Source organism: Hyperolius riggenbachi, chromosome 7 (assembly GCF_040937935.1).
Source record: "Hyperolius riggenbachi isolate aHypRig1 chromosome 7, aHypRig1.pri, whole genome shotgun sequence".
Classification (NCBI taxonomy): domain Eukaryota; kingdom Metazoa; phylum Chordata; class Amphibia; order Anura; family Hyperoliidae; genus Hyperolius; species Hyperolius riggenbachi.
The window spans coordinates 29,000,781-29,018,223 of NC_090652.1; the positions used below are offsets into that span (position 1 = coordinate 29,000,781).

Genomic DNA, 17,443 nt, shown 5'->3' on the forward strand with positions numbered 1-17,443 from the left:
CCCACCCACATCAGCAGTTAAAACCAAATCCCACTACATCAGCAGCCACAACCACATCCCACCCACATCAGTAGCCACAACCACATCCCACCACATCAGCAGTCACAACCACATCCCACCCACATCAGCAGCCACAACCACATCCCACCCACATCAGCAGCCACAACCACATCCCACCCACATCAGCAGCCACACTCACATCCCGCCCACATCAGCAGCTACAACCACATCCCACCCGCATCAGCAGCCACAACCACATCCCACCCACATCAGCAGCTACAACCACATCTCGCCCACATCAGCAGCCACAACCACATCCCGCCCACATCAGCAGACACAACCACATCCCACCCACATCAGCAGCCACAACCACATCCCGCCCACATCAGCAGCCACAACCACATCCCGCCCACATCAGCAGCCACAACCACATCCCACCCGCATCAGCAGCCACAACCACATCCCACCCACATCAGCAGCCACAACCACATCCCGCCCACATCAGCAGCCACAACCACATCCCGCCCACATCAGCAGCCACAACCACATCCCACCCGCATCAGCAGCCACAACCACATCCCACCCACATCAGCAGCCACAACCACATCCCACCCACATCAGCAGTCACAACCGTATCCCACCCACAGCCACATCCCACCCACATCAGCAGTCAAAACCAAATCGCACTACATCAGCAGCCACAACCACATCCCACCCACATCAGCAGTCACAACCACATCCCACCCACATCCCGCCCACATCAGCAGCCACAACCACATCCCCACCCACATCAGCAGTCACAACCACATCCCACCCACATCAGCAGTCACAACCACATCCCGCCCACATCAGCAGCCACAACCACATCCCACCTGCATCAGCAGCCACAACCACATCCCACCCACATCAGCAGCCACAACCCCATCCCACCCACATCAGCAGCCAAAACCACATCCCCCCTACATCAGCTGCCACAACCACATCCCGCCCACATCAGCTGCCACAACCACATCCCACCCACATCAGCTGCCACAACCACCTCCCACCCACATCAGCAGCCACAACCACATCCCGCCCACATCAACAGCCACAACCACATCCTGCCCACATCAGCAGCCACAACCACATCCCGCCCACATCAGCAGCCACAACCACATCACCCCCACATCAGCAGCCACAACCACATTCCACCCGCATCAGCTGCCACAACCACATCCCACCCGCATCAGCTGCCACAACCACATCCCACCCACATCAGCAGCCACAACCACATCCTGCCCACTTCAGCAGCCACAACCACATCCCGCCAACATCAGCCACAACCACATCCCACCCACATCAGCAGCCACAATCACATCTCGTCCACATCAGCAGCAACAACCACATCCCACCCACATCAGCAGCCACAACCACATCTTCCCACATCAGCAGCCAGAACCACATCCCGCCCACATCAGCAGCCAGAACCACATCCCGCCCACATCAGCAGCCACAACCACATTCCGCCCACATCAGAAGCCACAACCACATCCTGCCCACTTCAGCAGCCACAACCACATCCCACCCACATCAGCAGCCACAATCACATCTCGCCCACATCAGCAGTCACAACCACATCCCACCCACATCAGTAGCCAGAACCACATCCCACCACATCAGCAGTCACAGCCACATCCCACCCACATCAGCAGTCAAAACCAAATCCCACTACATCAGCAGCCACAACCACATCCCAGCCACACCAGCAGCTACAACCACATCAGCAGCCACAACCACATCCCACCACATCAGCAGCTACAACCACATCCCACCCACATCAGCAGCCACAACCACATCCCACCCACATCAGCAGCTACAACCACACCCCGCCCACATCAGCAACCACAACCGAATCCCACCCACATCATCAGCCACACCCACATCCCACCCACATCAGCAGCCACAGCCACATCCCACCCACATCAGCAGCTACAACCACATCCCGCCCACATTAGCAGCCACACCCACATCCCACCCACATCAGCAGACACAACCACATCCCACCCACATCAGCAGCCACAACCACATCCCGCCCACATCAGCAGCCACAACCACATCCCGCCCACATCAGCAGCCACAACCACATCCCACCCACATCAGCAGCCACAACCACATCCCGCCCACATCAGCAGCCACAACCACATCCCGCCCACATCAGCAGCCACAACCACATCCCACCCACATCAGCAGACACAACCACATCCCACCCACATCAGCAGCCACAACCACATCCCGCCCACATCAGCAGCCACAACCACATCCCGCCCACATCAGCAGCCACAACCACATCCCGCCCGCATCAGCAGCCACAACCACATCCCACCCGCATCAGCAGCCACAACCACATCCCACCCACATCAGCAGCCAAAACCACATCCCCCCTACATCACCTGCCACAACCACATCCCACCCACATCAGCAGCCACAACCACATCCCACCCGCATCAGCAGCCACAACCACATCCCACCCGCATCAGCAGCCACAACCACATCCCACCCACATCAGCAGTCACAACCGTATCCCACCCACAGCCACATCCCACCCACATCAGCAGTCAAAACCAAATCGCACTACATCAGCAGCCACAACCACATCCCACCCACATCAGCAGTCACAACCACATCCCACCCACATCCCGCCCACATCAGCAGCCACAACCACATCCCCACCCACATCAGCAGTCACAACCACATCCCACCCACATCAGCAGTCACAACCACATCCCGCCCACATCAGCAGCCACAACCACATCCCACCCACATCAGCAGCCACAACCCCATCCCCCCTACATCAGCTGCCACAACCACATCCCGCCCACATCAACTGCCACAACCACATCCCACCCACATCAGCTGCCACAACCACCTCCCACCCACATCAGCAGCCACAACCACATCCCGCCCACATCAACAGCCACAACCACATCCTGCCCACATCAGCAGCCACAACCACATCCCGCCCACATCAGCAGCCACAACCACATCACCCCCACATCAGCAGCCACAACCACATTCCACCCGCATCAGCTGCCACAACCACATCCCACCCGCATCAGCTGCCACAACCACATCCCACCCACATCAGCAGCCACAACCACATCCTGCCCACTTCAGCAGCCACAACCACATCCCGCCAACATCAGCCACAACCACATCCCACCCACATCAGCAGCCACAATCACATCTCGTCCACATCAGCAGCAACAACCACATCCCACCCACATCAGCAGCCACAACCACATCTTCCCACATCAGCAGCCAGAACCACATCCCGCCCACATCAGCAGCCAGAACCACATCCCGCCCACATCAGCAGCCACAACCACATTCCGCCCACATCAGAAGCCACAACCACATCCTGCCCACTTCAGCAGCCACAACCACATCCCACCCACATCAGCAGCCACAATCACATCTCGCCCACATCAGCAGTCACAACCACATCCCACCCACATCAGTAGCCAGAACCACATCCCACCACATCAGCAGTCACAGCCACATCCCACCCACATCAGCAGTCAAAACCAAATCCCACTACATCAGCAGCCACAACCACATCCCAGCCACACCAGCAGCTACAACCACATCAGCAGCCACAACCACATCCCACCACATCAGCAGCTACAACCACATCCCACCCACATCAGCAGCCACAACCACATCCCACCCACATCAGCAGCTACAACCACACCCCGCCCACATCAGCAACCACAACCGAATCCCACCCACATCATCAGCCACACCCACATCCCACCCACATCAGCAGCCACAGCCACATCCCACCCACATCAGCAGCTACAACCACATCCCGCCCACATTAGCAGCCACACCCACATCCCACCCACATCAGCAGACACAACCACATCCCACCCACATCAGCAGCCACAACCACATCCCGCCCACATCAGCAGCCACAACCACATCCCGCCCACATCAGCAGCCACAACCACATCCCGCCCACATCAGCAGCCACAACCACATCCCACCCACATCAGCAGCCACAACCACATCCCGCCCACATCAGCAGCCACAACCACATCCCGCCCACATCAGCAGCCACAACCACATCCCACCCACATCAGCAGACACAACCACATCCCACCCACATCAGCAGCCACAACCACATCCCGCCCACATCAGCAGCCACAACCACATCCCGCCCACATCAGCAGCCACAACCACATCCCGCCCGCATCAGCAGCCACAACCACATCCCACCCACATCAGCAGCCACAACCACATCCCACCCACATCAGCAGCCAAAACCACATCCCCCCTACATCACCTGCCACAACCACATCCCGCCCACATCAGCTGCCACAACCACATCCCACCCACATCAGCTGCCACAACCACCTCCCACCCACATCAGCAGCCACAACCACATCCCGCCCACATCAACAGCCACAACCACATCCCACCCACATCAGCAGCCACAACCACATGCCACCCACATCAGCAGCCACAACCACATCCCACCACATCAGCAGTCACAACCACATCCCGCCCACATCAGCAGCCACAACCACATCCCACCCACATCAGCAGCCACAACCACATCCCACCCACATCAGCAGCCACACCCACATCCCGCCCACATCAGCAGCCACAACCACATCCCACCCGCATCAGCAGCCACAACCACATCCCACCCACATCAGCAGCCACAACCACATCCCGCCCACATCAGCAGCCACAACCACATCCCACCCACATCAGCAGCCACAACCACATCCCACCCACATCAGCAGCCACAACCACATCCCGCCCACATCAGCAGCCACAACCACATCCCGCCCACATCAGCAGCCACAACCACATCCCGCCCACATCAGCAGCCACAACCACATCCCACCCACATCAGCAGCCACAACCACATCCCGCCCACATCAGCAGCCACAACCACATCCCGCCCACATCAGCAGCCACAACCACATCCCACCCACATCAGCAGACACAACCACATCCCACCCACATCAGCAGCCACAACCACATCCCGCCCACATCAGCAGCCACAACCACATCCCGCCCACATCAGCAGCCACAACCACATCCCGCCCGCATCAGCAGCCACAACCACATCCCACCCACATCAGCAGCCACAACCACATCCCACCCACATCAGCAGCCAAAACCACATCCCCCCTACATCACCTGCCACAACCACATCCCGCCCACATCAGCTGCCACAACCACATCCCACCCACATCAGCTGCCACAACCACCTCCCACCCACATCAGCAGCCACAACCACATCCCGCCCACATCAACAGCCACAACCACATCCCACCCACATCAGCAGCCACAACCACATGCCACCCACATCAGCAGCCACAACCACATCCCACCACATCAGCAGTCACAACCACATCCCACCCACATCAGCAGCCACAACCACATCCCACCCACATCAGCAGCCACAACCACATCCCACCCACATCAGCAGCCACACCCACATCCCGCCCACATCAGCAGCCACAACCACATCCCACCCGCATCAGCAGCCACAACCACATCCCACCCACATCAGCAGCCACAACCACATCCCGCCCACATCAGCAGCCACAACCACATCCCACCCACATCAGCAGCCACAACCACATCCCACCCACATCAGCAGCCACAACCACATCCCACCACATCAGCAGCCACAACCACATCTCACCCACATCAGCAGCCACAACCACATCCCATCCACATCAGCAGCCACAACCACATCCCACCCACATCAGCAGCAGCCACACCCACATCCCACCCACATCAGCAGTTAAAACCAAATCCCACTACTTCAGCAGCCACAACCACATCCCACCCACATCAGTAGCCACAACCACATCCCACCACATCAGCAGTCACAACCACATCCCACCCACATCAGCAGCCACAACCACATCCCACCCACATCAGCAGACACAACCACATCCCACCCACATCAGCAGCCACACTCACATCCCGCCCACATCAGCAGCTACAACCACATCCCACCCGCATCAGCAGCCACAACCACATCCCACCCACATCAGCAGCTACAACCACATCTCGCCCACATCAGCAGCCACAACCACATCCCACCCACATCAGCAGACACAACCACATCCCACCCACATCAGCAGCCACAACCACATCCCGCCCACATCAGCAGCCACAACCACATGCCGCCCACATCAGCAGCCACAACCACATCCCACCCGCATCAGCAGCCACAACCACATCGCACCCACATCAGCAGCCACAACCACATCCCACCCACATAAGCAGTCACAACCGTATCCCACCCACAGCCACATCCCGCCCACATCAGCAGCCACAACCACATGCCGCCCACATCAGCAGCCACAACCACATCCCGCCCACATCAGCAGCCACAACCACATCCCACCCACATCAGCAGCCACAACCACATCCCACCCACATCAGCAGCCACAACCACATCCCACCACATCAGCAGCCACAACCACATCTCACCCACATCAGCAGCCACAACCACATCCCATCCACATCAGCAGCCACAACCACATCCCACCCACATCAGCAGCAGCCACACCCACATCCCACCCACATCAGCAGTTAAAACCAAATCCCACTACTTCAGCAGCCACAACCACATCCCACCCACATCAGTAGCCACAACCACATCCCACCACATCAGCAGTCACAACCACATCCCACCCACATCAGCAGCCACAACCACATCCCACCCACATCAGCAGACACAACCACATCCCACCCACATCAGCAGCCACACTCACATCCCGCCCACATCAGCAGCTACAACCACATCCCACCCGCATCAGCAGCCACAACCACATCCCACCCACATCAGCAGCTACAACCACATCTCGCCCACATCAGCAGCCACAACCACATCCCACCCACATCAGCAGACACAACCACATCCCACCCACATCAGCAGCCACAACCACATCCCGCCCACATCAGCAGCCACAACCACATGCCGCCCACATCAGCAGCCACAACCACATCCCACCCGCATCAGCAGCCACAACCACATCGCACCCACATCAGCAGCCACAACCACATCCCACCCACATAAGCAGTCACAACCGTATCCCACCCACAGCCACATCCCGCCCACATCAGCAGCCACAACCACATGCCGCCCACATCAGCAGCCACAACCACATCCCACCCGCATCAGCAGCCACAACCACATCGCACCCACATCAGCAGCCACAACCACATCGCACCCACATCAGCAGCCACAACCACATCCCACCCACATCAGCAGTCACAACCACATCCCACCCACATCAGCAGTCACAACCACATCCCGCCCACATCAGCAGCCACAACCACAGCCGACCTGCATCAGCAGCCACAACCACATCCCACCCACATCAGCAGCCACAACCACATCCCACCCACATCAGCAGCCACAACCACATCCCCCCTACATCAGCTGCCACAACCACATCCCGCCCACATCAGCTACCACAACCACATCCCACCCACATCAGCTGCCACAACCACCTCCCACCCACGTCAGCAGCCACAACCACATCCCGCCCACATCAACAGCCACAACCAAATCCCGCCCACATCAGCAGCCACAACCACATCCCGCCCACATCAGCAGCCACAACCACATCCCGCCTACATCAGCAGCCACAACCACATCCCACCCGCATCAGCTGCCACAACCACATCCCACCCGCATCAGCAGCCACAACCACATCTGCCCACATCAGCAGCCAGAACCACATCCCGCCCACATCAGCAGCCACAACCACATCCCGCCCACATCAGCAGCCACAACCACATCCCGCCCACATCAGAAGCCACAACCACATCCTGCCCACTTCAGCAGCCACAACCACATCCTGCCCACTTCAGCAGCCACAACCACATCCCGCCAACATCAGCCACAACCACATCCCACCCACATCAGCAGCCACACTCACATCTCGCCCACATCAGCAGCCACAACCACATCCCACCCACATCAGCAGCCACAACCACATCCCGCCCACATCAGCAGTCACAGCCACATCCTGCCCACATCAGCAGTCAAAACCAAATACCACTACATCAGCAGCCACAACCACATCCCAGCCACACCAGCAGCCACAACCACATCCCACCCACATCAGTAGCCACAACCACATCCCACCACATCAGCAGTCACAGCCACATCCCACCCACATCAGCAGTCAAAACCAAATCCCACTACATCAGCAGCCACAACCACATCCCAGCCACACCAGCAGCCACAATCACATCCTACCCACATCAGCAGACACAACCACATCCCGCCCACATCAGCAGCCACAACCACATCCCGCGCACATCAGCAGCCACAACCACATCCCACCCGCATCAGCAGCCACAACCACATCCCACCCACATCAGCAGCCACAACCACATCCCAACCACATCAGCAGTCACAACCGCATCCCACCCACAGCCACATCCCACCCACATCAGCAGTCAAAACCAAATCGCACTACATCAGCAGCCACAACCACATCAGCAGTCACAACCACATCCCACCCACATCAGCAGTCACAACCACATCCCGCCCACATCAGCAGCCACAACCACATCCCACTACATCAGCAGCCACAACCACATCCCGCCCACATCAGCAGCCACACCCACATCAGCAGCCACAACCACATCCCACCCACATCGGCAGCCACAACCACATCCCACCTGCATCAGCAGCCACAACCACATCCCACCCACATCATCAGCCACAACCACATCCCACCCACATCAGCATTCAAAACCAAATCGCACTACATCAGCAGCCACAACCACATCCCACCCACATCAGCAGTCACAACCACATCCCACCCACATCAGCAGTCACAACCACATCCCTCCCACATTAGCAGCCACAGCCCGCCCACATCAGCAGCCACACCCACATCAGCAGCCACAACCACATACCACCCACATCAACAGCCACATCCCACCCACATCAGAAGCCACAACCACATCCTGCCCACTTCAGCAGCCACAACCACATCCCGCCAACATCAGCCACAACCACATCCCACCCACATCAGCAGCCACAATCACATCTCGCCCACATCAGCAGCCACAACCACATCCCACCCACATCAGCAGCCACAACCACATCCCGCCCACATCAGCAGTCACAGCCACATCCCGCCCACATCAGCAGTCAAAACCAAATATCACTACATCAGCAGCCACAACCACATCCCAGCCACACCAGCAGCCACAACCACATCCCAACCACATCAGCAGCCACAACCACATCCCACCCACATCAGCAGCCACAACCACATCCCACCCGCATCAGCAGCCACAACTACATATCACCCACATCAGCAGCCACAACTACATCCCACCACATCAGCAGTCACAGCCACATCCCACCCACATCAGCAGTCACAACCACATCCCGCCCACATCAGCAGCCACAACCACATCCCACCCGCATCAGCAGCCACAACCACATCCCACCCACATCAGCAGCCACAACCACATCCCAACCACATCAGCAGTCACAACCGCATCCCACCCACAGCCACATCCCACCCACATCAGCAGTCAAAAGCAAATCGCACTACATCAGCAGCCACAACCACATCCCACCCACATCAGCAGTCACAACCACATCCCACCCACATCCCGCCCACATCAGCAGCCACAACCACATCCCACCCACATCAGCAGCCACAACCACATCCCACCCACATCAGCAGTCAAAACCAAATCGCACTACATCAGCAGCCACAACCACATCCCACCCACATCAGCAGTCACAACCACATCCCACCCACATCAGCAGTCACAACCACATCCCACCCACATCAGCAGTCACAACCACATCCCACCCACATCAGCAGTCACAACCACATCCCACCCACATCAGCAGCCACAGCCACATCAGCAGCCACATCAGCAGCCACAACCACATACCACCCACATCAACAGCCACATCCCACCCACATCAGAAGCCACAACCACATCCTGCCCACTTCAGCAGCCACAACCACATCCCGCCAACATCAGCCACAACCACATCCCACCTACATCAGCAGCCACAATCACATCTCGCCCACATCAGCAGCCACAACCACATCCCACCCACATCAGCAGTCACAGCCACATCCCGCCCACATCAGCAGTCAAAACCAAATATCACTACATCAGCAGCCACAACCACATCCCAGCCACACCAGCAGCCACAACCACATCCCACCCACAACCACATCCCACCCACATCAGCAGCCACAACCACATCCCGCCCACATCAGCAGTCAAAACCAAATATCACTACATCAGCAGCCACAACCACATCCCAGCCACACCAGCAGCCACAACCACATCCCACCCACATCAGCAGCCACAACCACATCCCACCCACATCAGCAGCCACAACCACATCCCACCCACATCAGTAGCCACAACCACATCCTACCACATCAGCAGTCACAGCCACATCCCACCACATCAGCAGTCACAGCCACATTCCACCCACATCAGCAGTCAAAACCAAATCCCACTACATCAGCAGCCACAAACACATCGCAGCCACACCAGCAGCTACAACCACATCTCGCCCACATCAACAGCCACAACCACATCTCACCCACATCAGCAGACATAACCACATTCCACCCACATCAGCAGCCACAACCACATCCCGCCCACATCAGCAGCCACAACCACATCCCGCCAACATCAGCAGCCACAACCACATCCCACCCGCATCAGCAGCCAAAACCACATCCCACCCACAACCACATCAGCAGTCACAACCGCATCCCACCCACAGCCACATCCCACCCACATCAGCAGCCACAACCACATCCCACCCACATCAGCAGTCAAAAACAAATTGCACTACATCAGCAGCCACAACCACATCCAACCCACATCAGCAGTCACAACCATATCCCACCCACATCAGCAGTCACAACCACATCCCGCCCACATCAGCAGCCACAACCACATCCCACCTGCACCAGCAGCCACAACGACATCCCACCCACATCAGCAGTCACAACAACATCCCACCCACATCAGCAGTCACAACCACATCCCACCCACATCAGCAGTCACAACCACATCCCTCCCACATCAGCAGCCACAGTCACATTACGCCCAAATCAGCAGCCACACCCACATTAGCAGCCACATCAGCAGCCACAACCACATACCACCCACATCAACAGCCACATCCCACCCACATCAGCAGTCAAAACCAAATCCCACCCACATCAGCAGCCACAACCACATCCCACCCACATCAGCAGCCACAACCACATCCCACCCACATCAGTAGCCACAACTACATCCCACCACATCAGCAGTCACAGCCACATCCCACCCACATCAGCAGTCAAAACCAAATCCCACTACATCAGCAGCCACAACCACATCCCACCCACATCAGCAGACACAACCACATCCCACCCACATCAGCAGCCAAAACCACATCCCGCCCACATCAGCAGCCACAACCACATCCCGCCCACATCAGCAGCCACAACCACATCCCACCCGCATCAGCAGCCACAACCACATATCACCCACATCAGCAGCCACAACCACATCCCGCCCACATCAGCAGCCACAACCACATCCCACCCGCATCAGCAGCTACAACCACATCCCACCCACATCAGCAGCCACAACCACATCCCACCCACATCAGTAGCCACAACTACATCCCACCACATCAGCAGTCACAGCCACATCCCACCCACATCAGCAGTCAAAACCAAATCGCACTACATCAGCAGCCACAACCACATCCCACCCACATCAGCAGTCACAACCACATCCCACCCACATCAGCAGCCACAACCACATCCCACCTGCATCAGCAGCCACAACCACATCCCACCCACATCAGCAGCCAAAACCACATCCCACCCACAACCACATCAGCAGTCACAACTGCATCCCACCCACAGCCACATCCCTCCCACATCAGCAGCCACAACCACATCCCACCCACATCAGCAGTCACAACCACATCCCACCCACATCAGCAGTCACAACCACATCCCTCCCACATCAGCAGCCACAGCCACATCAGCAGCCACAACCACATACCACCCACATCAACAGCCACATCCCACCCACATCAGAAGCCACAACCACATCCTGCCCACTTCAGCAGCCACAACCACATCCCACCAACATCAGCCACAACCACATCCCACCCACATCAGCAGCCACAATCACATCTCGCCCACATCAGCAGCCACAACCACATCCCACCCACATCAGCAGCCACAACCACATCCCGCCCACATCAGCAGTCACAGCCACATCCCGCCCACATCAGCAGTCAAAACCAAATATCACTACATCAGCAGCCACAACCACATCCCAGCCACACTAGCAGCCACAATCACATCCCACCCACATCAGCAGCCACAACCACATCCCACCCACATCAGCAGCCACAACCACATCCCGCCCACATCAGCAGTCAAAACCAAATATCACTACATCAGCAGCCACAACCACATCCCAGCCACACCAGCAGCCACAACCACATCCCACCCACATCAGCAGCCACAACCACATCCCACCCACATCAGCAGCTACATCCACACCTCACCCACATCAGCAGCCACAACCACATCCCACCCACATCAGCAGCCACAACCACATCCCACCCACATCAGTAACCACAACCACATCCCACCACATCAGCAGTCACAGCCACATCCCACCACATCAGCAGTCACAGCCACATCCCACCCACATCAGCAGTCAAAACCAAATCCCACTACATCAGCAGCCACAACCACATCGCAGCCACACCAGCAGCTACAACCACATCTCGCCCACATCAGCAGCCACAACCACATCCCACCCACATCAGCAGCCACAACCACATCCCACCCACATCAGCAGACACAACCACATTCCACCCACATCAGCAGCCACAACCACATCCCGCCCACATCAGCAGCCACAACCACATCCCGCCCACATCAGCAGCCACAACCACATCCCACCCGCATCAGCAGCCAAAACCACATCCCACCCACAACCACATCAGCAGTCACAACTGCATCCCACCCACAGCCACATCCCACCCACATCAGCAGTCAAAACCAAATCGCACTACATCAGCAGCCACAACCACATCCCACCCACATCAGCAGTCACAACCACATCCCACGCACATCAGCAGTCACAACCACATCCCGCCCACATCAGCAGCCACAACCACATCCCACCTGCATCATCAGCCACAACCACATCCCACCCACATCAGCAGCCACAACCACATCCCACCCACATCAGCAGTCAAAAACAAATCGCACTACATCAGCAGCCACAACCACATCCCACCCACATCAGCAGTCACAACCACATCCCACCCACATCAGCAGTCACAACCACATCCCACCCACATCAGCAGCCACAGTCACATCCCGCCCACATCGGCAGCCACAACCACATCCCACCTGCATCAGCAGCCACAACGACATCCCACCCACATCAGCAGTCACAACCACATCCCACCCACATCAGCAGTCACAACCACATCCCTCCCACATCAGCAGCCACAGCCACATCCCGCCCACATCAGCAGCCACACCCACATTAGCAGCCACATCAGCAGCCACAACCACATACCACCCACATCAACAGCCACATCCCACCCACATCAGCAGTCAAAACCAAATCCCACCCACATCAGCAGCCACAACCACATCCCACCCACATCAGCAGCCACAACCACATCCCGCCCACATCAGCAGCCACAGCCACATCCCACCCACATCAGCAGCCACAACCATATCCCATCCCACATCAGCAGCCACAACAAATCTCACCCACATCAGCAGCCACAACTACATCTCATCCACATCAGCAGCCACAACCACATCCCCCTACATCAGCAGCCACAACCACATCCCTCCCACATCAGCAGCCACAACCACATCCCACCCACATCAGTAGCCACAACCACATCCCTCCCAAATCAGCAGCAACAGCCACATCCCACCCACATCAGCAGCCACAACCACATCCCACCACATCAGCAGCCACAACCACATCCCAGCCACACCAGCAGTCACAACCACGCTGCCCACATCAGCAGCCACAACCACATCCCACCCACATCAGAAGCCACAACCACATCCCATCCCACCCACATCAGCAGCCACAACCACATCCCGCCCACATCAGCAGCCACAACCACATCAGCAGCCACAACTACATCTCACCCACATCAGCAGTCACAACCACATGCCACCCACATCAGCAGCCACAACCACATCCGACCCGCATCAGTGGCTACAACCACATCCCACCCACATAGCAGCCACAACTACATCTCACCCACATCAGTGGCTACAGCGACATCCCACCCACATCAGCAGCCACAACTACATCCCACCCACATCAGCAGCCACAACCACATCTCTCCCACATCAGCAGCCACAGCCACATCCCGCCCACATCAGCAGCCACAACCACATCCTACCCACATCAGCAGCCACATCCCGCCCACATCAGCAGCCACAACCACATCTCACCCACATCAGCAGCCACAACCACATCCCGCCCACATCAGCAGCCACAACTATATCCCATCCATGTCATTAGCCACAACCAAATCTCACTAACATCAGCAGCCACAACCACATCCCACCCGCTTTAGCAGCCACAACCACATCCCACCCACATCAGCAGCCACAACCACATCCCACCCACAGCCACATCCCGCCCACATCAGCAGCCACAACCACATCTCTCCTACATCAGCAGCCACAGCCACATCCCGCCCACATCAGCAGCCACAACCACATCTCTCCCACATCAGCAGCCACAGACACATCCCGCCCACATCAGCAGCCACAACCACATCCCGCCCACATCAGCAGCCACAACCACATCCCACTACATCAGCAGCCACAACCACATCCCACCCACATCAGCAGCCACAACCACATCCCACCCACATCAGCATCCACAACCACATCCCTCCCACATCAGCAGCCACAACCACATCCCACACACATCAGCAGCCACAACCACCTCTCACCACATCAGCAGCCACAACCACATCTCACCCACATCAGCAGCCACAACCACATCCCGTCTGCATCAGCAACCACAACCACATCCCACCCACATCAGCACCCACAACCACATCTCACCCACATCAGCAGCCACAACCACATCCCACCCTCATCAGCAGCCACAACCACCTCTCACCACATCAGCAGCCACAACCACATCCCACCTGCATAAGCAGCCACAACCACACCTCTCCCACATCAGCAGCCACAACCACATCCCACCCACATCAGCAGCCACAACCACATCCCACCTGCATCAGCAGCCACAACCACACCTCTCCCACATCAGCAGCCACAACCTCATCCCACCCACATCAGCAGCCACAACCACATCCCACCCACATCAGCAGCCACAACCACATCCCACCCACATCAGCAGCCACAACCACATCCCACCTGCATCAGCAGCCACAACCACATCCCACCCGCATCAGCATCCACAACCACCTCTCACCACATCAGCTATGTCACACATCCACGTATTGATTTATCTTACACAAAGACATGTTAGGATTTGTGCAGACCAGACGAATAGTATTTACTGTTAGCAGCAACATGCCATATTGTTAAAAGACTGAAAAAACTGCACTGTTTGCCTCATTTATGATTGGGTTGCACAAAAAATTCACCTGTTAATAAATGAGTGAATGTCCAAACTCAGTTCTCATACCTGCTATATAGCTAAAGAAACTTGTGTACACATCCTCTAAAGTCTCGTCTATGTCAGGATCATCCACCTTCTTGTTTTTGTTGTCCTCAGTATCATAAGACTCTGTGTCCAGAAAATCCTCGGCAGATGATTGTGGATCTAGTAACACAGTCAATGGGTCATTCGTGTTATACAACTCCTCAATGTGGTGCCACTTCTCTTTCTGTAGTTTCAGCTGATTAATCTGATCATACAGAGACTGCAATTTTCTCTCTTTCTGCCTGGAGAGTTCTCCCATGACAATCATTTGCTGCTGGCACAGATCCCTAATGGTGTCTATAACCAGGATCTGGACTCTCATGCCAATTTCAGATCCTTTTTCTTCTACTTTTCTACTGCACTTCTTCAGAATCTGGACTCTTTCCTCATACTTCCCTCTCACTGCCCTGACTTTCTGCAGATAATCTCTGAGTCTCACCTTCTTCTTTTCATAGGCCTCATGCAGTCGCAATATCTTATGTCCTACATGCTCTCCAATGAGGCAGCAGTAGGCACAGACACAGGCATCATCCTCAGTGCAGTAGTACTCCAGGATCTTCTTATGGACGGAGCATCTCCTGTTCTTCAGGGTAGTGGTGGGGTCACATAACACATGCTCTGGGGCCTTGTTGTGGACTCTCAGGTGATCATTACACAGATAACTTTCACACAGCAGACACAATTTAACAGCAGCTGTACGAAAGTCAATACAGTATGTACAGCTGGGTGTATATGGAGTACAAAAATCTATTGCTGGTATATTCTTTGTTCTTGTCACAAAAAACTTCAAAGCTTCTCCCTTACATACAGAACAGGCAGGATCTCCAGACAATACCAGCATAGGCTTCTCATCACTACTACTGCAATTTTTGTAGAGTGTGTGTCCACAACGCAGTGTTACAGGACTTTTAAGTATTTTCTCACACTTGGGACAGGTCAGCGCCTCTGTTAAATCCATCCTAGAAAACATTAAAAGATTATTAAAAAACAACAACTTTGTCCTTAAATGGAACCTAAACGGAGAAGGATATGGATTTTTCCTTTTAAAATAAGACCAGTTGCCTGAATCACCTGCTGATCCTGTGTCTCTAATACTTTTAGCCACAGCCCCTGAACAAGCATGCAGATCAGGTGCTCTGACTGAAGTCAGACTGGATTAGCTGCATGCTTGTTTCAGGTCTGTGATTCAGTCACTACTGCAGCCAAAGAGATCAGCAGGACTGCCAAGCAACTGGTATTGTTTAAAAGGAAAAATCCAAATCCCTCTCAGTTAAGGTTCCCTTGAAAGAGAAAAAAAAAAGGATAAAAAAAAGAACACACTTACCTTTGGAGAGTGAAGGCTCTGGGTCCTAATGAGCTTTCCCGCTCCTCTCACGGTCCCCGCGTTCCAGCCCTGGATCCCCTGTTCACATCCCCTGCTGCAAGTGGCTTCGGAAGTCTTCGGGAGCCCAAGGGCTCCATACTACGCATGCACAAGAGAACATGCTCGCGCGTGCGCAGTACGGAGCGGCCAGTCTAAACTTCTAAAGCCTCTCCTACCTATCGATCAGAGACTGCTGAACGGGGAGCCAGCGCTGGAACGAGAGAACAGGAGAGGAGAGGGAAGGCTCTATAAGACCCAGAACCTTCCTTCTCCTTAGTGAATATATGGGGGGGG

At 56.0% G+C, this 17,443-nt stretch overlaps 1 protein-coding gene across 4 annotated transcripts in view; it reads right to left on the reverse strand.

Annotated features, from left to right (window-relative positions):
- LOC137524204 (uncharacterized) overlaps positions 1 to 17,443 on the reverse strand; it is a 624,050-nt gene that overhangs the window by 385,293 nt on the left and 221,314 nt on the right. For all 4 annotated transcript variants that reach the window (XM_068243802.1, XM_068243801.1, XM_068243800.1 and 1 more), the window contains one exon: positions 15,769 to 16,745. In XM_068243802.1, the coding sequence (XP_068099903.1) occupies positions 15,769 to 16,745 (977 nt within the window). The remainder of the gene's footprint in view (positions 1 to 15,768; positions 16,746 to 17,443) is intronic.